This window comes from Monomorium pharaonis, chromosome 3, assembly GCF_013373865.1.
Source record: "Monomorium pharaonis isolate MP-MQ-018 chromosome 3, ASM1337386v2, whole genome shotgun sequence".
Classification (NCBI taxonomy): Eukaryota; Metazoa; Arthropoda; class Insecta; order Hymenoptera; family Formicidae; genus Monomorium; species Monomorium pharaonis.
The window spans coordinates 6,088,247-6,114,833 of record NC_050469.1 but is presented as its reverse complement, the minus strand read 5'-3'; the positions used below and the strand labels follow the sequence as shown (position 1 = coordinate 6,114,833).

The window sequence follows — 26,587 nt, the reverse complement described above, 5'->3', positions numbered from 1 at the left end:
CGCCGGCGAGGGAACCATGCGAAAGATTCAAATGACGATAGAGCGGCGAAAGAGGAGCGTTGGTAAAAAGTGTCGATTACACGGCGGCGAGCCTTATTTCCAATTAGCTCGGAGCTACTATTATTGTTTTTGCGGATTGCAAGGATTAGGTTTTTATGATACATTAGTAAATGAAACGAAATTTGGTTTTATCAGGAATAGAGCAACTACTCTGACGAAGAAAAGATTTTTGGTTAGAGTAATTATAATCTTATACGGAAATGTTACTTGATATGCTTAATTTGGTATCGGTTTTTTTTTACAATTAAATTATTGAAGTTTGAATAATTTTCCAGTATAAATTATAAGAAAGAATGAATTTCTAGAATACATGGAATAATACTACATTAGATTTTTGCTTTCTGTATTCATATTCGATGGAACTTTCGAATCGCGAGAGGTGCTCAAGAAACGAAATTGGCACGCGCTGCTTTCCAAGTTTACCAGGTTGATTCAAAAGCCGCGGAAGGGTCTCTTAACGACATGTCGTATTTATCCCGGGGTTCTCCGCCTCCCAGACGTCCGTTCCATTAAGTCGACGCATCTACGAAGCGCCTCGGTGGGATCGCCGGGATCCCGGATCGCATTCCCCAAGCTGAAACGAACCGCACGCGTGACGGTATGCGTAATAATAGTAAAACTGAATGAATCCACCTCGGTTGCCTCCTGGACGCGCTCGTGCTTTTCGAGAATGCGAGGACGGTGGTCAAGGGGGAGGAAGCGAGAGAGGGTGGGTTGGCTGCCGCTCAACGTTGAGCTGGCCCGGGGTAAAAACCCGAACTCGCGAGGGCGGGGAAGGGAAGGGCCGGAGAGGCTGCTGGTGTCCGTTGGTCGAGATAGGGGACCGAGAGGGTGGTTGGGTCAGGTAAGATCAAAGGAACCGCCGTGAGAAGTGGTCCGGCTGCCCGAGATTCTTGTCTGCCGAGACTCTGGCAGTCTCTCTCTCTCTCTCTCTCTGTTTCTCTCTCTTTCTTTCTTGTGGAATTTGTTTTACTATCGTGGTGTACTGTCCCCCGAATTGCATCAAGTGCGGATTTCGATGTGAAGGACGATCCAAGAATTCGATGGCGGAAGTTGATTGACCATTATGCAATGAGATAAATGCAAGTGCTGAGTCTAAGCGTTGCATAACTCGAATTTGATATATTCTCTACTTTGTACTCTGAAAAAATATATATATTGGGCCAAAAATAATTTTCTTAGAATTGTCATAAGAAATTACATCTCATTATGATTGTATAATAATATTTAGAATCGGTTAAAATTTATTTGAATCAGTCGTATTACAATATAGACATTGATTTATTAAGGTATTTGATGTTAAAATAAAATTATAAATTCACTGCCATAAACTGACAGACTACTAATTGTAAGTAAACCATTATTGTATAAGCCATAAATTGCTCTTCTTCTATTGGAAATAAAAAATGTAGAAATAGTATTGTTAATATTAACTCATCAATATTTAAGTTTTTATAACATACTTTCTTTTTCTTTATTTCTTTTACAAATCTAAAAAGAAAACACTTATTATTCGTAAGCATGAAAGACAGATAAAAGAACTAGTGATCCCCGACGGTAGAAAGAGAGAGAGAGAGAGAGAGAGAGAGAGAGAGAGAGAGAGAGAGAGAGAGAGAGAGAGAGAGAGAAAGTAAGATATGCAACAGAAGGAGGAAGCGGCGGCAAAAGGTAGATCGAGGGAAGAAGCATGTGGAAAAAAAGGTGAAAAGGGGCGGGTGAGAGGGAGAGAAAGCCGGTAGGTCGGCGACGGAGTGTTGGTACCATTAGCGCGGATGCCTGTTCGTATGCGGTCAGGGTCCTTTTATCCCGCGCGGAGATTCCTGCGGGATTCCTGCGTTCGTTATCATCGCGTGCAGCATTCGTTGAACGTTGAAACGGTGGAAGGCAGAGATGCAGGAAGAAAGAACGCGATGAGAAAAAGGAGGAGGGGGCGGGAGTGGGGAGGGGACGTGAGAAGGGGGATGAGAGGGAAGGTAGTGGAGTATGAGGAGAGTCTGAACCAGTCCTCCTCGGGGCATGGGCCTCCCACGACATTCACTCGGCGCAGGAATTATGAAGTCGTCCAGTTGGGGAACCAGTTGGCCATATTTCGCAGGAGTACGTCGACGGCGGCGCGCATCGTGTAATGGGAAAATATTGAATAGTCCTGCGACACACGGCAGGGCGCGTCGACTGTAGGGACGAAGTTCGAGGGATTGCTCGTACATTTCATCCGCGGCGAGATCCGCGATCGTGGTTCTAGCGCTCGAATCGAGACCTCGCGTCTGCGAGGGAAAAACTTTATCTTATGAAACCAGTTCATCATTCTTCTCCGAATACGTATAATCATGACAAGCAGTTATTTGATTGTTGCATGCAAGGATTATGTTAATTTATTATTTTATTTTTAACGCACAAAGTATATATTTATTTGCGTTATGATTTCTGTCAAATGGTTTTATTAAATGTTAAATGTAGAGGCAAAATAAATGATTGTTTAATGATTATTAACGATAATTATGTTGCACAATTGATGCAATTATAATACTTAATTATTAATAATTAATTTGTAATAAAAGAATTTCTTGGGAGGGAAAAAGGAGGGTATAAAAATAAAGATCTTAATTTATTTAATCTCGTCGTTTATTTAATCTTCTTATATGTTTATTTGTATAAATTACGAGCAATAATTAATTATAATAATACATCTATTATGCACAACGTTGGAATTACCTCGCTTATTGGAATTTTCTCCTTCGAAGAGTAATTTTTCCCTCCAGCATTGGCAAAAGGTATTTTTAAACCCGCGGGATTCTTCGATATCCCGGTACTCGATAAAGGAAGAAGAGAAAAAGAGAGAGGAGAATATGTGAAAAAGATATAAAAATAATTTACCACACCCAATGTGGGGTTTCGTCGCGCGCGTGAAATTCTGCATGTATTTACAATAGTTTCTTACGGAGAAATATATTGGCCACCGATTGGCTCGCATTGTTGCAAAATACATCGCTATAATTTATTTATATACAAGTATGCGATCTGTATACGAGATTGCCCGTTTCCCCGAGGAAGCGAGTGTCTAAAGAGTGCAAGAAGGACACCATTAGAATAAATAATGCTCTCACGAGACCACGACGCTCGTGTTGTAGCCAATAAACATCACTTAAAAACGAAGACCTCATATGCAGCAGGATAAAATAATTGAAGGCTTCTTCGTGCTTACTCTTCAGCTTACTTGTCATGATCAATGGCCCCCTACAGCAGAGAGGCAGGCACTAATCCAATTTGATTAATGTACATATGAGAGATGTAAAATGAATTGAATTCGAATATTACCGGCGGGGACGACAGTTTCGCCGAATGGATAACAGTCGGACGAGAGATGCGAAAGCCTTAAATTATTTTTTTTTTCTACCATATGACACTGTCACAGTTGAGGTGTCAAAGCCATTATTCTGGGCGCGATGATAGATCAGTCCGATCCTCGTCGGTGAATGGCGAGATAGCGGGCCGGTGTTGTACGTTGGTATACTTTACACCGATATTTACACCACTTCTTCTACGCGTCCCATCCAATTTTCCTATCTTAAAACCTTAAAAATCTACGATCGCACGAACGCTTCTCACCATCTCAGTCTTTAATACGCGCGCGACGCGACGTAATAAATATTATATGTGGTTCCGTTCGTTTCGCGTAATACTGGTGGCGAGGAGGCCCCGCGGACTCACGCGGGACTCCACGACGACTTCGACCCCATCCGGTAAGACCCAGTGATAGGATCTCTCGCAGAAGTAGATCGTAGACCGTTCGTTCGAAAGAGACTACCGGGGATCTTTGAACTTAGAAAGAAGAGTAGTCTCTGTCTCATCCTTCGAACTCCTCAATGTGTACCGTTGTACCGGGGAGGAGAGGGGGAGGGGGGTTATCGCGAAAACAAAGAGAAAGTTCGAACTTTGATCGTTTTTAACCCTGCACGAAGGCTGCCTCGAAGATTATCAAGATATTTTCAAGATATCTCACGGCCGAGAGTTCCCTCCTCACAGACACGTGTGTACTGTCTTCTTCGTCCTGCAGAGCTGGCACTTGACCTCGCAGCACCAGTGGAAGGTGCAGGAGCACCTCTCGATTACCGTCACCTCCTGCGTTTTGTGGCCCCTGCCGCAGCACATCAGGTCGCAGCCGTCGACGCCGATGCTCGAGTCGTTGCACTGCCGTCCGTGGGTGCCCAGGATGCCGAGTTTCGGATTCTTCTCGCAGAACGGCGGCGACGGCTCGACGTAGACCAGATCCTTCTGCCCCGGCGGTTTGTGCTCCGGATTGTACGGCTTCAGCTGGAAGTTGTAGCGATGCCGGCGCCCGAGACCTTCGCGGTGCTGGTGCACGGAGTTGCTCGCCGAGTTGCTGGTGATGGCGTTATTGGTGACGCGCGCGCGGTCCGAATTACTGACCATCACCCGGGAAGCACCGTCGAAGCGATCCTTCAGGTTGTCGCCGACCACGCGGAAGTTCGGCAATCGCATCCAGCAGGTCTTCACCGTGCACGAGCCGGACATGCCGTGGCACTTGCACTCCTGGCGCATCTCCGAGGTTACGTGCTGTAACGAGAGAGGTGAAGTCCTGTAATTTTTCTTCACAATTAAAATTAATAATATTTATGATACTTTTAGCTTTGTCGCTTCGTGACGAGTACTTTGTTAATCTATCGTGGATTAATTATTTCGTCTAGCAAATTTACAAATAAGCGAACAAATAAAATGGCAAGGTGTATAATGTCTTATGAATTTTGAATACAAGATCGAACGTAAATATTCCGCTGTTTGTCTGAATTTAGGGCACAGTAAACAGAATATTATCTAAGCGGATAATTTTAACGCTTCTATCTTTCTAGATGAAATAATTTGATAAATTAAAAGGGCTTACTGCTCTGCCGGCTTCATTGTTATGTAGATTCATCTTCTCGCGGAGATTCCGGCCACGTTCGCCAGTATCGACGAATTCGCGAGAGAATTTGAAACCGTATCCAATGTTATCCGAGCAACCACCCCATTCCCAATCCCGAACGGCGGATGACGCCCGTGATTGGTGAGTATAATCGCAAGAGCACGACTGAATGCTGCCCTCGCTACATGCCCTCGCGATACTGTGAGTCACTGCCGCACTCGTGATGGCGTAGATGAAAGCTGTCTCACGACATCCTGCAAGAAAATAAAACACAAAAATTTGTGACGCGCTGTGTCGAAAACTAAATTCTCCTCATCTAGAGGAATGCGATAATTTAATACATACATTGCTGCTTTTATTATAAATACCGTTAGGTTCCCCTTCGACTAATTTTATTTACTTAGCTGTATCATATTTTCGAAGATTTCTGGTAAAAATTAATTCTCGGCAGTTATAACTATTTTTTTCTTTATTGAAATAAACCGCTGATGAAAACGTTAATCTTCTTGATAGATATCAATATTTTTATACTCGCCGGGAGTGCTGACAAAACTTTCACGGTGTTTAGTCGCGTAGGAGGTGAGTGGTGACGTCAGGCAACGTCTCAATCCTCCACGAGGGACTACCTGCGCGAGAAGTCCTCGCGTAGAAGCGAAGAAGAAGAGAAGCGTTCGTAAGAGAGAACGACTCGACGAACGACAGAGAAAGAAATGGCGAGAGAAAGAGAGAGAGAGAGAGAGGGAGAGGGAGGGAGGGAGAGGGGAAAGAGGAGCAAAAGACGGTACGTAACCTTAACCCCGAGTGGGCTGACCTGAAGCACCTCGACCTTATCTGCATAAGGTGCAGGTGCGTGCCGGCTCCTTTTGTGCCGGTGAAGATATCGCGCGAGAGAAGAGCGGACGAAACAATTTCATAAATTGCGAGCTCGCACCATTCCAAGACAGTGTTATATTGTCCCATTAGGGAAAAAATATTATACGTGGTGTTCTACATTTTTAAAATGAATTTTATTAAATTAGTTATTTCAGTTTATTGTTAAATATATAATATATTTAAAATAACATACTTATTGGTATATACACAGAAAGAAAAAACGTGGCGTACGTATGAAACAATATTGTAAGTTCTACATTTATTTATTACATAAATTTCTTCTTATGCGCGACATTTTATAAAATAATAACTATATCATATCTGAAGCGAATTAATAAATATTGTCTAGAGAGATAGAAATTTTGTAAGTTTAGTAAGTTTGTACTAAGTATTTTCTACTTCGTTTTCTACCAACTGTGAGCTACTTGAATTTTCGAAATAATTCGATTAAAAGTCGACGGAAAACTTTTCTCAGCCGATTAAATGCGCGTGCGTATCGAAGCGACAGAATCCGAAAAATTGAACAAGAATAAGAGTTAAACTATCCAACTGCAACTTAAGAATGAGCAGGAAGGTAATCGGATGATCACCCGCAACGAACCGTCCTTAGCTTGACATTCTAAATTCGTTACGAGTCTTTTACGTTTACGACAGTGACATCTCGAGCTCCCTTGTTAACAGTAGTGAGCATTAAAGAATAGATAGAACGAGGTCGAACAAAATCACGGGAGAAAAGAAAAGGAGGAGAAAAATGAGCGACAATTTTCCTACATCTTAATGCAAAGTTGGCAAAAGCAAGGAAGCGGGAACTGCTTGAAGAAAAGCAGAAGGAATTTATGCCGTTACACGGCCCGTTTTCACGGTGGATCTTCGCTTCGTTTCCTCTCTCATCCTAAATTCGATCAGTTCCAGATATTATTTATCATATAATGTCAGAGACTACCATGACTGAATGGATTACACCGTTCGTAATCGCGTTGCCTTCTAGATGAGACATCCCCGAGTCTGAAGACTAACAACAACAACAGCATGAAAGTGTCACAAATTCATTTAACAAGGAAAAGCATGAAGGCAAGGGGGTTAATCGTTAATTTGTTGAATAGACAGGAAACGATATGACTACGTGTTGTAACATAGCAATTGCTAATAATTTGGCATGTCTCGAAACTATTCAATTTTAAGAATTTTTCGTTGTCACGTATAAAAAAAATTTATCTCTTTGTAGTTCTTGACGTGTTTCCTTTTTACTTTGGAAAAAATACATTTCTATTATCTATTATTGACGTAATTCCGGTTGATATTTATTTGTACTTTATGTACATGTGATACTTATTTTAGAAAAGAAAAAAAGAGAAAAAGAGAAAAAAGACGAAGAGAAAGAAAGGTTTTGTTGCAGGATAAAAATAAATTTACTGTTTCTCTTTCTTTCTCTGCTTTCTTAGACTTTAGATATACAAAGCCGTATCGGCGTATCCACATAACTGTATATAATTCTCGTTGAATCACTTATTTCACGTATTAAGAACGCGGCTAATCGTTCGCGCGGCGAACGCCCTCGATGAACTCATTGCATGCCTCGCTGTGGATTTCGTAATTCGTGGAAACCAATTCGATTTTTCTTAGTCTTTTTTTTACGGGTTTTACGATTTTCAAACACTCGCAGATAAGAGCGAGTCGCGGTCTTGTTTTTTGAAGTCACGGAAATACGCCGTTATCGGCTACGCGCGCGCGAGAATTAAAACGGTGAAAAGAAGAAAAATGAGAAGTGAGGTGTGAGAGAAAGAATGTGCGACGCGGTGAAAGATACCGGCGCGAGGAGGGTTCAGATGAAGGACAAAAAGCGCGACTCTCGATAATCCCCCGGTTTACCCGCGATTGTTTGCCCTCGACCGAGGCGAGTAACGCCGTTTCTCGCGTGCTTGTTCCGCGTACGATAAATAGTTCGACGGCGGTTTTATCGACTCGTTCAAATAGTATGAGCAAGTTGGAGGCGCAGCCAGTGTGTGCCCGCAGGGTAAACACGCGCGCACACATCGATGGCAGTTCCTTGGTCGCGCTCGCGTCCTGGGTCCGGAACCTGTCCCCTGACGACCCGCGGTGTTGGGGACAATGGATAGACCCGGAATAATTTCAGGCCTTAGTATGTAAGTCTTGAAACCTTCAGCTTTCATGGGAAAATAAATGGGACAATTTTTTCCTGCAGTTAAATGTATGCATGTCATGTTTTTTTTTCATTCAGTTTTGTGATTATTAGAGATGAGGAAAAAGCGCACGTCCTTTTTGCTTCAAATTAAAAAAAATTCGAGTAAAAAATTTTGTTGGAATAGACTTTTTTAACAAAATATTGTAGAAAAGATATAGAATTTATGTTTCTTTTATTCATCGTTAAAACGTTTGATATGTTGTTTCGAGCTTATTTACCAGCCTTTGTAATTTTTTGAATTGAGACGAAGATGTTTTTGCATTGTTGTGACACCTAATGAGTTGATAATTTTTCCATTGTTAATAAATAAATAATGAATTAAAGGATTTTAAAATATTTTTTTATATCTTTAAATCTTTTTTAAAATCTGTTTTTTATATCCTTTTATGTTAATTATTGAAGTTCTAGTAATTAAACACAAAAAAGATGTATTTGTTTAAATGACATAAGTTTAAATTTATTTCTTGCTTTCATGAAAGATCTTAATATATCGATGATCATCATCACCTAGTCATTGTAATACATTTTGGTTATTTACCGTCTTTTGGACGAGCTAAATTTCAACAGAATATTAAAATAATGTCAACTGTTTAAAGAAAATACATATTCGAATAAAAATTTTGAGATCGGAGTGAAAACTGTTTTTTTAATTTTAATTTATCCTACGAACGGTCGGCCTTCCGATGGTAAAGCCTCGATGAAGTATATAGAGTAAAAAGCCGCGATCTCCGCGACCGTGTCGTTTTCGAGATTGTCCTAAGCGGCATCGTCGCGCATCTTTACGAGGGGCATTTGCCTCTCGGCTGAAATTCCACGGAGATAAAATCGTTAGGAATTATTGCTACTGTCGCGGCCCGAGTACCTGTCAGGAGACAGAACGAGTTATAGTGTAACCACCTACGCGTGGAATCTAAAACGACAGTACTGGCGATGGTGGTCTCCGACGACGATATCGGTGACGTGATGATTTATGTAGATGTGTCGTAATACAGCTATTAGATATGAGATGATGGCCCGCGATGTCAAGTGATAGGCTGGAAGCGTAAAACCGCTTGCAATGATTCATTACGAATGTTATAAAGAAAGGGAAAGATGGATTTATTACTTGAGCTGGGACAGAGATTGCCATTTCAGCAGGCTCAAGATGTCAATGTACGTAAAAATGCAGGTTTAAAAGATCGGCTGTACAAAGTACGGCTTTCATTCTTAAATGCAGAAGATCAAATTGTTTATTCAGGAAATGTTGCGTTCTTCGCGAACGAGAGTGATATTTATTACTATACGTATTATTTTTAAATAAGCTCAGCACAATTTGATATCCTTATTGATATATATCTCGAAAAAAAAATTAATATATTAAATGTTTAAGCAGTACAATATTTTCTCTGTTCGTTCTTATCTTTAATACATTCGCGAACGACATGTCCCCCGACAAGCGACGACGAAGTATCTCCGGCGACGGTACGAGTGAACGCGGCGACAACTCGGCAGGGCTCGGAAATAAGAAAGGCGAAGGGGCGAGCGAAGAACGGGCGGGACAGTCCCGAGGAACTCGAAGACCGCGGAATAACACACCGTGCGCCATATAGACCAGCGGGAACGAGAGCCGCGGGCTTGCGGGGCTGTCTCTCTCTCTCTCTCTCTCTCTCTATCTCCGTGGAAGAAGCAAACAAGATGTAAAAATCACGCGGGGGACCCCATTGGGTCGCGGCTCACGTTTTCGCAAGAAACCGTGGCGTGCCGTCGACACATGTAGCCCATCATAGGCCGCGATTTATGACCGTGGCAAAAAGCGCCCGGTGTCGCCATATAAGACGCTTCCTGCCGCTGTACGCTGCTGCACGCGGACAGATATTGATTGAATTTATCCTGTAAACGGGTCGATTATACGCCGATATCGCCAGCGCGCGGCGACGATATTCTCGATATTCGACCTCGCGTCATCCGTCGTCGCCTGACTCTCCGCGATGAAGATAAGATTACGAATTACGTGCCGTCAGTCTCTCGGCGGAGGCACGGGAATAAGATTGAAGATTGCACGAATTTGTTAATCCGCGAGGCGAAAAGAGAGAGAGAGAGAGAGAGAGAGGCTTCGAGAGTTTAATCCCGTTGCGTAATGCGCGCCTCTCTCCGGAATAACGCAATTAGTTGGTAAAAAGGGTTTGAAATTTGTTACGGATTTCCGCTCTGTATCATGGAGGTTCTTTGTTGGTGGAACTTCCCTTTCTCGCGCCTCACAATTTGCCTTCTGTTGGAACTCGTGCCATAATAGAATCATGAAGGCGAAATGCAAACCGCTCGAGAGCTGCAACGTCATTTCGTGGGATAGGGTGCAGGCCCGTAACTAATCGCGAACTTCTTTCGCTGATTGGTTGCCCTATTGATAGAGCATAGCCGGGGAGAAAGATGATTATTTGCATATTATGCGTGCTGATCAAGATTGAAACACCGTTCTTATATTCGTCATTCCGCTGGTTACATATCAAATTTTATTATCTACGTTCTTCTTTTAAATCATCGCTCCTCGCAGTTTTATTCTCTCTCTCTCTCTCTCTCTCTCTCGCTCTCTTTTGAATTAAATTAAGTCTCGCGGAGACGAACCCATTTGTCACCGGTTGTCCTTTCGTTTTTTTTTTTTGCGACTCGAATGATTTCGGTTACGATCGTCAAAAATAATCTGGCAGAGGAAGAGACAGTGTTATGCGCCCGATGCGGCGGAGTCTTCGCAGTTTACCGAGCAATTAGGCTGCGAGGCTTGCTTTTGCGAGCCACGGTGTGTGCCGAAGAGAAGGAGGAAGACGCAAAGGGACAGGAGAAAGCCGCGCGCGAGAGAAAGGGGCAGAAGAGGAGCCGGAGTGAAGAAACGAGACGGAGAAACGTGGTGGAAGAAGGCGAGGGTACCAATGCGGTAGGTGGCTCTTGGCGGCGAAATGATTACAGGCCGCGAACGCACTCACTACCAGCTATAATATCGAGTACAAACGCAGCCAAAAGTATCGGAGCCAGGGCCTCCGAAAGAGTCCGATCTCCTCTCCGCGGTGCAGTGCGCTCCCCGGCTCGGCATTAATTCCGTCCGCTGTCTCTTGCATTACGCGCGACGATTACGTATTATTTAAATTCAAATGTCGTATACGTTCAACTCTCTCGCGTTACCTGTCGACGAAAAGTTTCAGGATCGTATACATATTAATCGACGACGTGTTTTTTGTCAAATCACGCTAATTGTGAGTTTCACACGCATGCACGCAGCATACGCTGACACGTGAATATATTATAAGACCGTCCTACACTCGCGCGTTATTAGAAATTCCAACGTGGATTGACAACTTGTTCTGTACTTAATAATATATTCGCGCTGAGAAAATTAACGTTCACACATACAGAGTACACCTTACGTCCTCTAACTTGGTACTTATACTTCTCAATTAACGCGGCTGAAAATGTATAAATACGAAATTCTTTCTCCCCCTGTAGCACTGCAAGTAGAACGTGGATCTCTAACGTGGACTTTCATACCGCAATAAATATGTATGTTTGCGACGAAAACGTCAAACGCGCAACAACCCGGTGATATCCGCAGCGCGTGAGAGCAGTACGACGCAACAGGCTCACGTTATAAAACGCTTAAAAAATTTATGTATCGCTATATATCGCGCTATTCTACTTTCACAACTTATATTTCCGACATGACTGCCGACAGTTTGAACACGGTGATAATCCGGAAACGACCGTTTAAGCCGGTGTTCGACCGCGAGTTCTTTTTTCCGGACCCCCTTCTTTGATCTCCTCATTCTTGAATGCGACAAGTACGAGAGCGCATTACCGGTACTTGATAGCGATCTGCGTTTCCTTATGCCAGCACGGTGAAGATCAAATCTCTAGAGAGAGGAGATCCGTACGAGGACAAAGAAGATGCGAGAAGCGAGAAGAGCGGAGGAAACTGGTCCGCGCTTCACACAGGGCGATGAAGGCGAAAGGCGAAAGGTCGAGGGTCCCGTCTCGTGGAAGCTGCGAGCGATCCCAGATTGTTACGGAAAACGGAGAAAAGGCAAGGGCAAGATATATATCGAAATCTGTCGTGGCAATCTATCGCGGGATAGTTATTCAAATAATCAATCTTTTTACTTTTTACGTAAATAATTAATTATACATAATACGCATTAAAATGTGAGTCTATTTTATGTAGAATGTGAAGAAGGATTGCTTTTCAATTAATTTTTTTAATTTGCACAAACTTGCGCTGAAATTCCGCATAAATATTTTGTGAAAAGTCTATTTAACTTCATTATGTCACCGCAATAGATTGGCGAACGTAATTTTTCGACAGATTTTTCGCGTGCATCCAATTAACCTTTTACAATGGTTATTTAATCCCGATAGGCATAACATTACGATCGATCTTTACGCCGCACGACGTGCTTTTGTATCTCACGATTCATACACGTAATCATTTTCTAGCCGGTCCTGACAGAACAATGTATCATAGAAGCGCGAAGCGAATGTAAAAACGGATTCTCGTCCCCGCCGGCGTTATTATCTGTGAGTGCCTTTCTCGGGGCTTGATTAACACGTCAAGCGTTATGGATGCCACACCGCGCTCTCACTTTTTCGTTTACAGGTGTCATATAAATGCCGCACGTTACCGTGATGCGCCCGTTCAATTTACGGAATTTCTAATAGCTGCCGCGCCGTGTCTTTATCTCCTAACGGCGGCAAAGTACAGTAATAACGCATGAGAAGTGTATAACTTCCCGTGAATAGAACTCCCGACGAATACGCACGGAGATGCGCATTATACGTTGAATTATGTACGCTGAATGTGTATTAAGTACAACCAGCTTTTTACGTACGAGTTTTCGTAGAAATTTCACAATGGGTGGTAAAGAGACTTGAAACAAATAAACTTCATAAATTTCACGATGTCCACGGTGATTATACTTCCTTTATTGTAAAAGACATATTATTTCTTTAACTCGAATAACTGTCCTTCAAATATATATTTATTTTTTTTTTATAAAATTTAATTTTGTCTTTTATTTTAATAGTGTTATTATGAGAACTGATGAGCAAATTTTTACGGAATTAATTAACATTTGTGAAAAATTTGGTTTCATGCAATATAATTTGTTCTGTCCTTTATTAATTATATATTATTTAATTTTTAAAAAATTAAAGTTATAAGATTAATTTTTATTTTTTATTATTTTGAACGAAAAATTTGTTGCAACACAATCGATCGTTTTCAAACTATCAGAAAATTGCTTAAGAAAATTTTTCAATAGTCACAAACTAATTTGAAAACGTGTAGGAACAAAGATCTAAAACTTTTTTTAGTTTGTTCCTTTATTTTCTCTAAGAAAATATAATCACCGTAACGGTATTCAATAATATCCCATCAAGGGGATACTTGAAAAAACAAGGAAGCTTACGATGATCCGTAAAGATGACTCAAGATTCTCGGGTAGAACAGTTCATAATTTTTAGCACGTACGACAATGACGTTACGACAAACGCGCCGTAGTAACAGCGAGTGAATAAAATCGGGGGGTGAATCGGAAATAAGGGGCCGAGTATGCTAGTACACGGAGGATGCGAATCTATCTGCAACTAGATACCGGTGTTAGTCGCAGACACGCCAGAGAGAACATCCCGTATTAACCGCCAATCCGCGTCACCCCATCGTCGCGACGTTACGATCGTCTCGCGTTGCAATGTTACAACGAAACGTGTCTCGAGGCGTGCGTGTTACAGGCTCGTGAAAATAACGCGCGCGCTACTCTCTCGCTCTCTACCCCTTTCTTTCCCTTCTCTCTCTCTCTCTCTCTCTCTCTCTTTGCGCCATGTACTTCTTTTAGTTTTACTAAGTGGCCATATGGGGACATTCGACATAATGGGGTGGGAGCGGCTCGAGCGAAAAAGCTCGGCTTACAATCGCCTCGACGAGATCTAAAAGAGCCGCAGGGGAGCCAGAACTGGTACGAGAAGGTCCATTATCAGGTTGCAAAACATACATCTGGCCGGTGAGGGCACGTGCCCGAGGCCTTCGGACGAAGGGCACGCCTCCTACAGCCCCGTCTGTCCTCTCCTTTCTCCTCATCGCGCCGTCGTCGTGCCCTCGTCCTTTTAACCCCACGACGACTTCGCGCTCTATGCACTCGATCTATGCGATCATTCGCATTCGAACGAGGTGTTAATGCGCCTTGTCGGAAACACCGCGGGTGTCCGACCACGGTTTTAAATGGCAATAGAATAATAGCTATTCAATGTATATAATTTTTTTATTATACTAATAGTGTTTCAAATACGTATGCAAGTTCTATGCAGAAAATATGGATGTCCTTACGACAGGTCATCCTTTTTCATTTATATTTCTCTTACAATTACCATTATTTATTTTATTGTTATTTAATTATAATTTAGATACATTGACGTTATTAATGTCTTATAATTTGTATTATAATTTCCGTTTTACCTCCCTTTTTTTAACGCATTTACATAAAATTTATATAAACTTGTAAGCACTGAATAAATTCACGAGTTTTATCGTTTGCGATAAAGTAAAGTTAAAAGAAATATGATCCATTCGAAGTAACACGCTTTTCGGCCAGATAAGAGGCCAGTGATGTCGTTTTAAATTGGCTCTACCTCCGCTGAAAAATCCACGGCTTATCTCGAAGGTGTCGTTCGCTCGGCGATGACGCATTGCGATGACGAGATGACGGCCTTATTACTTAATCTACCGAGTGTTACGAGACGTCTCGAGCCTGTGTTGGCTTAAGCAAATCGACAGATTTGTCACTCGCGATCTTAACGGCCGTGATCGGGCCTCATTCTCTCTCTCTCGTTCTTTATTTCTCTCTTTTCCTCCGCTGGAACTTGTCCCCAGTGAATCTCCATTGGCAATACTGGTTATACCGCGAGAAGATAGATCGTCTTTTGAAACGTAGGATAAGTGCGTTTTCAAGTAGTTTATATATCATTTAACCGCGACTTTCGTTCTCGCGCGAAAACAAGGAACTTGTTTCTTCTTTAATAAAATTAATTTCGCTGGCGATTTAACCACGCTTTTTGCGAAAATAGTGATCGGCGAAATTGATTGTTATACTTCTCACATATAACATATTAAGCAAGTGTGTGGACAAATTATTGCAGAAATACTTTATATGTATAATGTATAATGACGATTATTACCGTCTGATAATCAATTTTCCATCGCATATATATTACTGAGAACTTAATTCATTAATTTTCTTACCTCTGTCGACGATCTTGCCGAAGAGATTTTTCCCTCTGAGAAAGTTTTTCGTTGAGCAATTCCATCGCCGGTTGCGAAACTGATGCTGGCATTCGGCGATAGCCTGGTTCGCACCCCTCGACACTGCCATCAGCACTCCTGGATTTTCTCTAGCGAGCCTCCTCTGCTTTCTTCTCAGGGTCGCGTAGACCGGTTCCATGTGGATGGAACCTGCCGACATCGGTAAAAAATTGTTGGGTTCGCCCGCTTTTGCAATACCCCTAAAAACATAAAAAAAAACCGACACGTGTTATTTTTTTTATATTTTTTATATTTTTTTACGCAAAAAATAAAACTTAACGAGGTATTTATAACAGCCGGTAACTGGCAAGGATGGAAATAATGTACAATAAAAATGACAATAGAAAACTGAGCTCCAAAATTACACAGAGATAAGAGAGGGGGGGGAAAGGGAAGCATTTGAATGAAAGGATTTGTTGACAAAGCCATTCTTTTATAATTTGAGTGCAACTATTGTAGTCCCTATTCATCTCAGACAACTCGTCGGAGTTTTGAAGGAAGAAAAAGGGACTCGTCGAAGGAAAAAGGCCTCGACGGCGTTAGGCAGACGCAAAGAGTTAAGGACGTGTTTTCAAACAGGGATCGTGTTAATGAAGAGCCTTTGAGTAAAATTACTCCCGTGAGCCACCAGCGGGTACGCGGGGTGCCTCTCCCTTCGTACGGGGGAGCGTAATCCCGATCGTATATCCTCGACACAAGCGTTAAAGCGCACGTCGTATGCGCGCTTTCGTGAAATTATCAATTTATATGCAGCCGCGCTCGGCCGCGCTTAAAGCTAGCCAGCTAGCCTGGCCCCGGCAAAGAACTTAATGCAACGCGATCGCCGGTAAATTCCCTTAATGAGCCCCCAGCGCGTCCGTTCTGGCGAGCGCCGTTCGCGTCGTTATCGTGCGTGTCGCGTATTACATGGCCGTCGTAATGTAACGCACAAGGTATCGGGGCAACTCTCGCGCGAATAAATTTTAATTACGCGGCAATTCCGCGAACGATAATGCGCACCGTCATCCGCCGCGATTGCATTTGTCCTATCCGACCGGCAAGCACGACAGGTGCGATCGATCTGAGAAAGAAGCAGCGACTTCCAATTTTCGCTAAATAGAGCTTTAATTCAATATTCAATGGTTACTTACAAATATCTGATATATCATATATATGTGTGTGTGTGTGTGTGTATGTGTTATATATATATATGTATGTATTATATTTTCTATAATTATTGTTTAATTTAGAAATGCGATACGCAACAACTTTACGTAAGCTTTTCTGATTTCTGCATTTATTTGTTTGGAGTATTTAATATGGAAAAATGGAATAAATTTTTAGTTTGTAAAGTGAGAGTTCTTTATTTGCTAAGAATAAAAAATTTAAAGCAATAATATGTATTTTGAATATATTTTTTAGAGAGAGAATTTTGGAAAGAGAGAGGGAGAGAGAAAAAGAGAGAGAGTGGTCTATAATAGGTGTGAGCTGTGAGAAATTGACCAATTAAAGTCGATTATTTCCATCACGTTCGATTGTAATTGATTTCTTATGGTTTAAGGTTTATTACACATTTATTGCAGGTTGGGAGTAAATTAAGAAAATTTATTCTTTATTGATGCTATATCGTTAAAATACAGGTAAAATACGTAAACGATTGTATTTGGACCATTCTAAAAATTGCTTTTGAGACATTTAAATAGATGTGTAGTTAAACACTAGTCGTCAACGCAAAACGCCAATTTCGGGCGTAACAAAGTGGACTTTCAGGAGAGAACGGGCAATGTAAAAGAGAAGTGAGGACCGATGAAGGTGGATTAGCACGAAAAACGAAACTGGTTCAGCAGTTTCGATCAACGGTAGCTCGCAGTGTGTACATATGTACAGGGTGTATCAGTGTTCACAGATTTGCTGTAGTAGCATTTATCGGTTTAAATTGTTTTGTGAGAAAAATCCAATTAACTACTAAAATTCAATCTTATCTTGTGTTATATTTCTAAAACATTTTATTCATAATTTAAGTTTTTTAAAATTCTTTTTAAGCAAAACCTCAAAACATAACATTTTATGATTATGTTTGTAAATTATTAAAAATATCAAACTATTTACAATTAGTAAATTATTAATACGACCTAATATGAATAATGTGTATATATTTTTAAAAATTAATTGTTATGTTAATGTATTGTAATTTGGAGAAAGTGCTCGCCTTTCGATACACCCTGTATGTATATAAATCAAGCTGCCGTGCGAGTTCAGCCTGTGAAAGAATTCGCATCTCGATCGATCGAGCATCGCGCAGAAAAACGTTTAAATGCGTTCACGGTGTGCTCTTCGTGGGAAGAGAGACGCGAAGACCCCCGAAAAAAGAAATCCTGGACCGCGTAAAATGAATACCGATCAAGTGTGGTAAGAAACATTGTAACCCGTTTGGACACGAAATAATCAGACGGCTGATTCGCAGTTCGCAGTTAAGGGAAATTTTAACTAGACAGGTGTATTCGCAATATTTGCTTTATATATTTAATCGTATTCACATTTTTACCAGAATGATTATTAATACATTTCAAGCGCGAGGTCATTGATCTAGGCTAGATTTTTTGTTCAAACCGTTTAATTTTTTGGCTATATAAAAAAACATGTAATTATGACATAATTTTTGTGATATGCACGTCAATACGAAATTGTGATATGTGTTAACTTAATTTTTATTTCTAAATGGAATTTATATATATAATATTGTTTTTTTAATGTAAAACTGTATTTTTTATGATTTATTAATCCTATATAAGTAAACTTTTAACTTAGGAAAAAAATTCAAAAGTTAAAGTTTACTTAAGAATAACTAATAAAAATAAAATTTATAACATATTTAGAATAACTAAATTTAGTAGAAAATGACCAAATTTTTTTGTGTTTCTTATTTATTATTTAATTTTTAACCTTTTAATTACTTATTATTTAATTCTGAAAATGTATTTGTAGTCAATCCTGGAAATATATTCTTGTCTGATAATAATAAATGAAAGGATGAAAACTTTACAAATATGTAGAATATTTTACAATATTCTATAATAAATAAATACGTATGCATTGTTTTAGAACATGATAATATCAAGGTGATTAAAACTTTTTTCCATGGACGTTTCTACAACTTTTTCAAAAGTGTTATTAATTCTAAAGGAAAATACTCAGAATAATTATATTGCCAAATTGCTATTGTATTCTAGTTGTGACATTAGCCGTCGTAAAACAAATTTCACGGTGGTTACCTAAAATTGACATGGCACGGGACATGTATTGATCTATCTATAATATATGATGATGGATATATTTGGAGACCCTTCACACAATCCTCAAGTGAAAGCTCGAATAACGAATCTAAACAGTTAAACGATTAACGATATTTCGAGGCGAGACAAATAATGCAATAAAATGTTGATATAACCCGAGTGTCATAAGCATTCCCCATGGGCAGGACTACCCGCGGTCCAAACATGCGCTCGTAAACGTCCGATTTGACCGCGTGAAAAAGCACCAAATGCAACGAATATTTGTTGTTCTTTAACGAGAGACCCCGCGCGACTGAAACGAACGCTCGTGCGACTTTTATTTAAAATAGCTCGCGCGTTCTAGGATCGGATCAGTCGTCGGCCAGCATAATAAACAGGTAATCACTGTCGCCGCGGCTCCGTCGACGCTTCGTGGTCTGGGCGGAAATTGAGGCCCTGACAGAAACCGGGCCGCGTGGCGCCCACCGCGAATTGAACTGTCAGCCACCCGTTTAGACCACTCGTTGACACTCCGGGCGGGCTAAACAAACTCGCGTTGGAGGTTGCGCGAGGTGGCAAGCACGTGGCAACCCCGATAAAGGAGAAACGCAGGATTGTTCCTCGATACTGCGTTGGACAATCCATGCATTCTTTACATATGAAACTTAAAGGGCAATAATTACAGAGACTCGATGCGTTGATGATGAATGAAAGGACTACGTGACGTGTTAACAGACTGGGAATACGAGGTAGCGAGTGCGTGGCTCGAAAAGGGAAGATAGAGAACGCGTAACGTCCCGGAGGATCACTTTCTCGTGTCGCTCTATTTAGGGCGAGAGACTTGGAAAAAAAGTGTGGTATAACACATGAGAATCTTTCTGGTTTCACGAAGCACGAATATAAAACGTAAAAACGGAATTGAACGTGTGTGTGTGTGTGTGTGTGCCGCGCAACACGCCATTGCGCGATTTGAGCGTATTGCGTGAATAAAAGGGAGGATAATAAACAGAGGAGAATTCAACGGCGCGACGTGCTGCACCGCGGAGGCCCGTTGTGCGGCTGTAACGTTCCGGAATGCACGCGGAACCCACATGGCGGCCCTTCGATTCGTCACGCGCGATCCGCGAGCTCTCGCACGGCTCTCGTCGACGCGACGTAATGCACTCTCCACGCGGCGCGTCGGGCACACGATGCGCTCGCTCGGTGCATACGGTGCATTCAATAAGCGATGTCCATAAATAAGCCGCGGACCGGTTAGGATATATCTATTGCTTGTAATTTACGTCGGGCTTGAAGAGCTTCAGGGACGACTCTCCTCCATCTCCTTCCACCTTCGTATACTTTCTACCGCCAGACGACGGCCGAGACGAAAATAATTTATCGCCCCGAGAGATGTAAGGGGGCGGGGGCGGGAAAGAGAAGGGCGAAGGGCAATAACGATCCCCCTTCCTCTTTCCCCTGTCCACCCCCCCCCCTTCCATCGAAGTCACGCGCGAGCGCGTGCACAGTGACAAAAGGGTATGTTGAATTCGCGCCGTTATCACAAAGTGTCACGGAAGTTTTAATGACGCGTCGAGAGTCTTCTTCTGAAATTACGTGAAGACTTTACTTGTATCAGAAGATTCCTCGTAGAGTCAGGAAAATTGGTTAAACTGCAAATAACGTTAATTAATATTTTAGCGAAATAGTTTTAGATGGATTCACGTTTTGATTTGGACATTAAAAATTTTATGTAAATTCTTACGCGATCAATAATACTGTCAGTATCATCAAATATTGACAATATTATTGATCGTGTGTGGTTAATATCGACGGATTAATAATAAATCATTTTTTCTTTAATTCTTATGACAAAGATTATTAGTATTTCCATCAATATAGTACCATCGCAATAATAATTAAAAAAATCTTGAGATTGCAAAAATATATACCGATCGATATTATTCACCGTGTAAGTTTCCTGTTACCATTTGCCTACACTGATTATCGAGGATCATCCAGTCAAATATCTCGTCAAATGACAGGACTGTTGTTTATTTTCTATCAATTGTGGTGTAATTTATGGGGTGACATTGTTTATCTTAGAAGAGCCTCACGCTCACAACGATGACGCTATTTCAGCCTTATCCTTCGAGGCGTGTTGCTCGCAGACGCAAACAAACGCAGTTGCGCATTCAAAAGTGAATCTAACTCGCGCGGTAATAAACGCAGCGATTCAAAAAAGGAAAAATACAGGCAGGATTTATGTGCGACACTTTGACGCACAAGTACTTTTAATTGAAGCCCATACAAGCGCGTGTACAGTGAATGACAGAGCTAATCGTAAAGTGCTTCATTAATTCAGTTCGATCCTAAGACATTTTCTGCCCGATCTCAATGTTCAAGCTCTAAGTGAAGCTCCTTACCCCCCTTCGCGTATCGGCATTTCTTTCCAGCCGTGTCGGAGCGACGTATGTCATTTCTAACGTGAGCCCGAGTCCATATCCAGAACGACAGCGTCGTTGAATCAGGCCGAGATATCATGAATCACGGGGGACGGGGACGTCGCGTTCCCGATCGCGGAGCCCGACGACGTCTTTTTCATTCGCTCGACCTCTCTCTCTCTCTCTCGTCTTTCCCGTCGTAGGAGAGTCCGCGCTGTCACAGCTCCGCTTACGCCTCGCTCCCGATTTCCGTCCCTGAGCCCTCCGCGCGATCCGCGCGCGTCGATAAATCGACCACACTTGAGACTACCGGTTCGCGATGAAAGCGATAGATATAATATTGTGTAGCGATCGTCCGGAGGAATCGCGCGGCAAGATGTTCACTTGAAAATACGAAACGTGAGTGATTAATGGCGATGCTTTTAGCGTCCCGTTTAGCATCCCATTTGTAAAACACCGTACGCGTAACATGCCACCTCGTTCAACGAAGATACGGAGCTCTTATCAACAAAATTCTACTCCTCACGGCTGATCGTTTAAGACAATTAAGTTACATTTAAAATACACACAAACAAAAAACAAGGATATTTGTAAAAAGTCGCAAATTTTCCACGTGCGCAATCAAGCTCGTACGTTTAAACGGAAGCTATTTTGCTTACGTAAAGCAAACTTCACGCGACACGCCTCTCGTATCACGATATAAACCTTCGGGATTTGGGCTTGAGAAAGGAGAAATTCATAGGCTTTAATTTACACGTTAATTTTGAATACTCAAACTTGTCGCCGATAATTATATACGATCTGCTCTCTCACGACCGTAGCCGAAACGACTACACGCCCGACGGTACGGTAACGTTGCCGTGGCATTTCGCGAATAAAAATTCCGCGGATGCCGTTTATAATAACGCCACAAGTTTCGAGCGCGCGCGCGCGCCTTTCGCGGAGACGCGACGCGCGGGGCCTAATTAACGACGGTTAAAAGTAATAATTCGCCGCGCTCGCTCGCTCTCAAAAATCCGGAAAGTCGCGCTCTACGTCACCGCGAGGTGTAATTATTACCCGCGTCCGCGGTTAATCGTCACCGTTAGCACCAGACGCGACCACCCACGACGCCGCGCGATATAACATACGCGCCGGCTCTCGCCGGTCTACCGGTCGTCACGGTTCTACCTGTTAATCAATAGATCCTGACGTATCTCGGAGTCGACACGGTCGATAGACTCGTGATACTTTCTCCGCGTTCCCCCCCTCCCCTCCCCAACGCGACTAATTCGTTTATCTCCCAGGCCGATATAATTTAATCATTAATATTCTTGTAAAATATCTGTTTATCTATGCCGCTTTTTTTCTTCCCTTAATTCGTCTCGCTACGTTAATCCTTTGATTATTAATGTTCCTAGCCGCGATATACATCGCTATGGGAGAATAGGACTGATTGATTTATCGGGCCGCACGTATCTCTTTGTAAGAATTGAGATTAAACTTCAGATTAAATAGTTGTAGGCAGCTTTCGACTTCTGCTTTTTCTACCGCGCGCCAGTAGTGTGTCAAATACCCTCCTAAGCAATAGACCGTCGAATGTTTTATTTCGCTTAATAATCTTCAATTGAAATAAATTTCGCGGAAGGAGGATGATCGAAGCGCTTGATTACACGCGATATACAGCCGCGGCGAAAGCGCGGGCACGAACACGCTTTGGTGTCTCTCTGATTGCTGGTAAAATACGGCGAACAATACGTCACGGTTTAAGTTGTGACTCGTGCCGTCGCGAGCGACCACGCGACCACCGTCGCGCCGCGTCGATTTAATTAATTTAGCGGCAACGACGATCGACGTCGAACCGTCGCGTGAATTTTGCGGAAAAACCCCGGGTTGACATATCACTCGGCGATTTGTGTTACCAGGTGAATCGATATTCGCCGTGGTTATCTCGCGGGCTAGCATGCGATCGCGCGTGTTATTTATGATCGGACTAATGAAGTTAGTCATTATCTAACACACGTATCGCGCGTGCAAGAAACCGCAAATCGAAATGCGGGGTTAGAATTATGATTAATGAATTAATAACGACACGGGCGCTCGCGCGCGCAAAACAACGTTGCACCCGCGATTACCGGGCATAAACGCCGGGGTAGACAGGTGTTAATGCGTGCGCTCGCACGAGCGCACGGCGTACAGCAATTAATGCACGAAGGTCAATTCAATCGAAGGAGGAGGAGGATTACATTTTAATTGGAAGAGAACTATGGCGATGAGGGAAGAGGCGCGAGAGGCGGCATTGGTCCCGCGAGACGTCTCCTCATCGTGACATGCTTCTGCGCGCTGTCGTTTAGCGGATCTCTGGAAAATGTGTTACGCTAAACGCGTACGGAAGATAGTGATGTAAGATAGAATATGTGTCATGTGACATGAAAATATCAAGATGTGTGCAACTTCGATTGCCTTCAGGAAAATATAAAGTTGTGAATGTGAAAGAGGTTTTGAATTGAAATCATTATTTTATATAAAATTCTGTATTTGATATTTACTTTTAAGATTACTTTACTATTATTATATATATTTTTTTAGAGAATTTTTCGGAGGAAAAAAGAGAATAAATATTTTATATGTCCATTTTTTTTCTTTGATCGCTATGCGGATAATTGAATATTTTTTACTGACAAATCGATTCTTGATCTTTTGCCTTAGAAAAAATTCAATCAACAAAAACAATCGACGAAGAGCAAAAAACGAGCGAAAAAGCGGGGGGCTTTCGATCTCTATGTTGGCGCAAACTGGTTGAAGATCAAGGGCAGATCCACGTGGAACTGATTCCCCCGACGCGTTTTTTAATTCTGTTGATTCAGCGATTGCAATAATGATCCCAATTAACGCTTGAATCCTTTGCTATGATGTCATCGTTTATAAACGGAGGAGAGTCTTAGATCACCAATAACAGCCGCAAGAAAATGATCTCTCTTATTATTTATCGAAAATACTAAGTCAAGTTGATAATTTATATGTTTAATTTGCATGCATTTCAATTCAAATCAAATAAATTACCCGTTAGATACTGCCATTAGCAACAAGAAAGAGGCTAATGTGAATGAATGTCATTCGAGTGGACTAATGAAAAGACGAGACTTTCTATCGAGGAAAAAGTTTTGCCAGCTTTTAGTTCTCTTATAGATAATTAGTTTGACATATAATGTTATATATTCCAACAACTTCAAATTTATTACTTATCGATAATTTACGCGACAAATAACGAGAGGTTAAGAAAATTTCTATAATATAAAACATGCAATTTTCTGACAGATATTATCTGTCCCTCCGTTAGTCCCTTCGATTATTCAAGTCCATTCGACTTTGTCAACAGGTCTATTAACCGTTCAGTGCAACCATAATTTATTTCAAAGAACATCGCGCGCTAATGTCGGCGATAAAATATTTTACGACAGTATTTACAAGCGTGCGTTCGTAGAAAGAGAGAAAGAGAGAAAGGACAGGAGACGCGAGAGACAGGATTTTGACTGCATACTGAAGGTGTACCAAGGTAAAAACTTGGGCCTCGCTCCCTGATACTCACCACCACGTGGATCCCCTGCCGCGATTCTTGTTCCTGGTGACCTCCTCCAGCGACGCGTGCACCGTCACCGAGAGCACGATCAGAAACATCCAGAGCCTCATCTTCCAGCGTGTGTCTCGCGTGTCTCGTGAACCCGCAGAATGTGTCCCGCGCGCAAATCCGCTCTTCGACGACTTCCTTCTTATCTCCGATCGGGGGGCGGGGAAGGTTAGCACCGTGCACCAACTATCACTGAACGAACATCTTCTCGCGATACTCTCGCGTTCTTCTTCGATCCTTTCGTCGACGCGAAACTCGGATCCCTCTCGAATCGCACTCACGGGGTCGTGTGCATGACCCCGACGCTAATCGCTTGATAAGATCGTCCTGGGATTTAAGCGCGATCCTTCCGGGGGTTTTTCGATAACGGTCACTGATCACCCGGCCGTCACCCTCGTAGAATCGACGTTCGGCGAACCGTATCGGAGCTAACCAAACGTTATCGAGCGAGGAGATGTAACTGTCTCTCTTTCTCCCCCTTTCTTTCCCCCTTTCTCTCTGCGAACACTTTCACGCACTGGAGAACTGTCAGCCGTTTTTACGTTTAAATCGAGTATTTCTTTATCGAGGCTCTTGTCAAAGCGCCCGTTAGATCTGGCAAACACCGTGACGCTTAGGATCCTGTTGCTGACTGTGAATACAACACGACGTAAACCGGCCACGAAAATTTCACCCCTCCCGTAGGGCCCTTCTCGAAGGGTGGGTGTCACCCTTCGAGAGCGTGCGATCGAACGATCGGTGGTGGGAGAGAGAGACGCACTGAGATACGACCGAGCACAAAATGGCCCGAGACGATTATACCTGCTGCCGACCCTGCTGCTGGGATGCTGCGTGCCGGACCGCCAGCCGTTTGCTTAGGATCAGATAAAGCACCCAAGATTCGGGAACGCCACCGGAGCCGGCGTTTGAGCTTCTCGCCTAATCTCTCTCAGGGGTGACGTATACGCGTGCCGCGCTCTGCTCCTTCCGTTCCGTTCATCCGTCGACCGTCCGTGCCAACTCTTTGCTTCCTCGACGGGGAGGTCCTTCGAGTGGTAACATGCGGCGGTGACGGCGGCGGCGGCGGTGGCGGTGGCGGTGGCGGTGGCGGTGGCGGTGGCGGTGACGCGCGCGCGTGCATGCGTGCCTGCCGCAGGCGTGCGTGCACGCGTGCTCGTGTTGGGATACGACGATGTGAGGCGATGAAGGGGAGAGACGTTCTATTCGCCCTTTTCTGTTTTGCACCCTCTCTTTCTCTTCGTATTTCTTCTCTCTTTTTGTTTGTCTCCCTCCTTTTCTATCTCTTTTATTTTTTTCTCTTTCCCTCTCTTTCTCTCTCTTTTTCTTTTGCTCTCTCTCTCTCTCTCTCTCTCTCTCTCTCTCTCTCTCTCTCTCTGTCCGTTCGTTTCGTGTTGCTCTCGCGCTGCTTGGGGGGTATGGTGCAACGAGTCGGAGAACCAATACCCTTCGACGGGCAAGTATAGGCCTCGGCTAGCGACTGCACGCTCCTCGGCGGAAGAGCCGATCTCTCTTCAGAGAGAGAACGGCACGTTCTCTCTTCCCCCCTGATGCGGTAGAGACCACTGGACCCCCCCAAGACCGATTAAATCTCGCCCCGCCTCTCTCAGCTTGGCTCCCGCCTTTCTGTCTCCCTCCGTTCTCTTTCCTCCACCAGTCTACGAGCTACGATCTTTCCGATTTCTTCCCTCCCGGTGAGTTTCTCGTCATCTGCTTCCTTCTCTTCCTCGTCAACGACATCATTTCTCTTACCTCGCACGTTGATGATAATTCTCTATTCTCATTTCCGCTCCTCTTTCTAGTTCTCTCTCGCAATTCAGCCTTTCATCACGGTGAGCGGTGTTTCTAAAGCTGAATCAACTTCCATCGTCGAAGAAGAGATTCTAAATGTTTGAAAGATAAACTTAAAAAGCAAATATTTAAATCCATTTCTAAAT

The 26,587-nt window shown here is 42.7% G+C and overlaps 1 protein-coding gene across 2 annotated transcripts; it reads right to left on the bottom strand.

The window, feature by feature from the left end:
• Positions 1–2,674: 2,674 nt before the first annotated feature.
• Positions 2,675–25,916, bottom strand: LOC105830159 (protein wingless). Of its 2 annotated transcripts, none has more exons than XM_012669331.3 (4): positions 24,615–25,916; positions 15,313–15,572; positions 4,961–5,235; positions 2,675–4,635 (listed from the first exon to the last, which is right to left on the bottom strand). In XM_012669331.3, exons 1-4 carry the CDS (start codon positions 24,713–24,715, stop codon positions 4,078–4,080), a joined length of 1,194 nt encoding a protein of 397 aa, XP_012524785.1. In that variant the 5' UTR covers positions 24,716–25,916; the 3' UTR covers positions 2,675–4,077. The 2 variants fall into 2 exon arrangements, with proteins under 2 accessions (XP_012524785.1, XP_036140312.1); XM_036284419.1 differs by having other exon boundaries at positions 15,313–15,522; positions 24,615–24,701.
• Between the last annotated feature and the right edge of the window lie 671 nt (positions 25,917–26,587).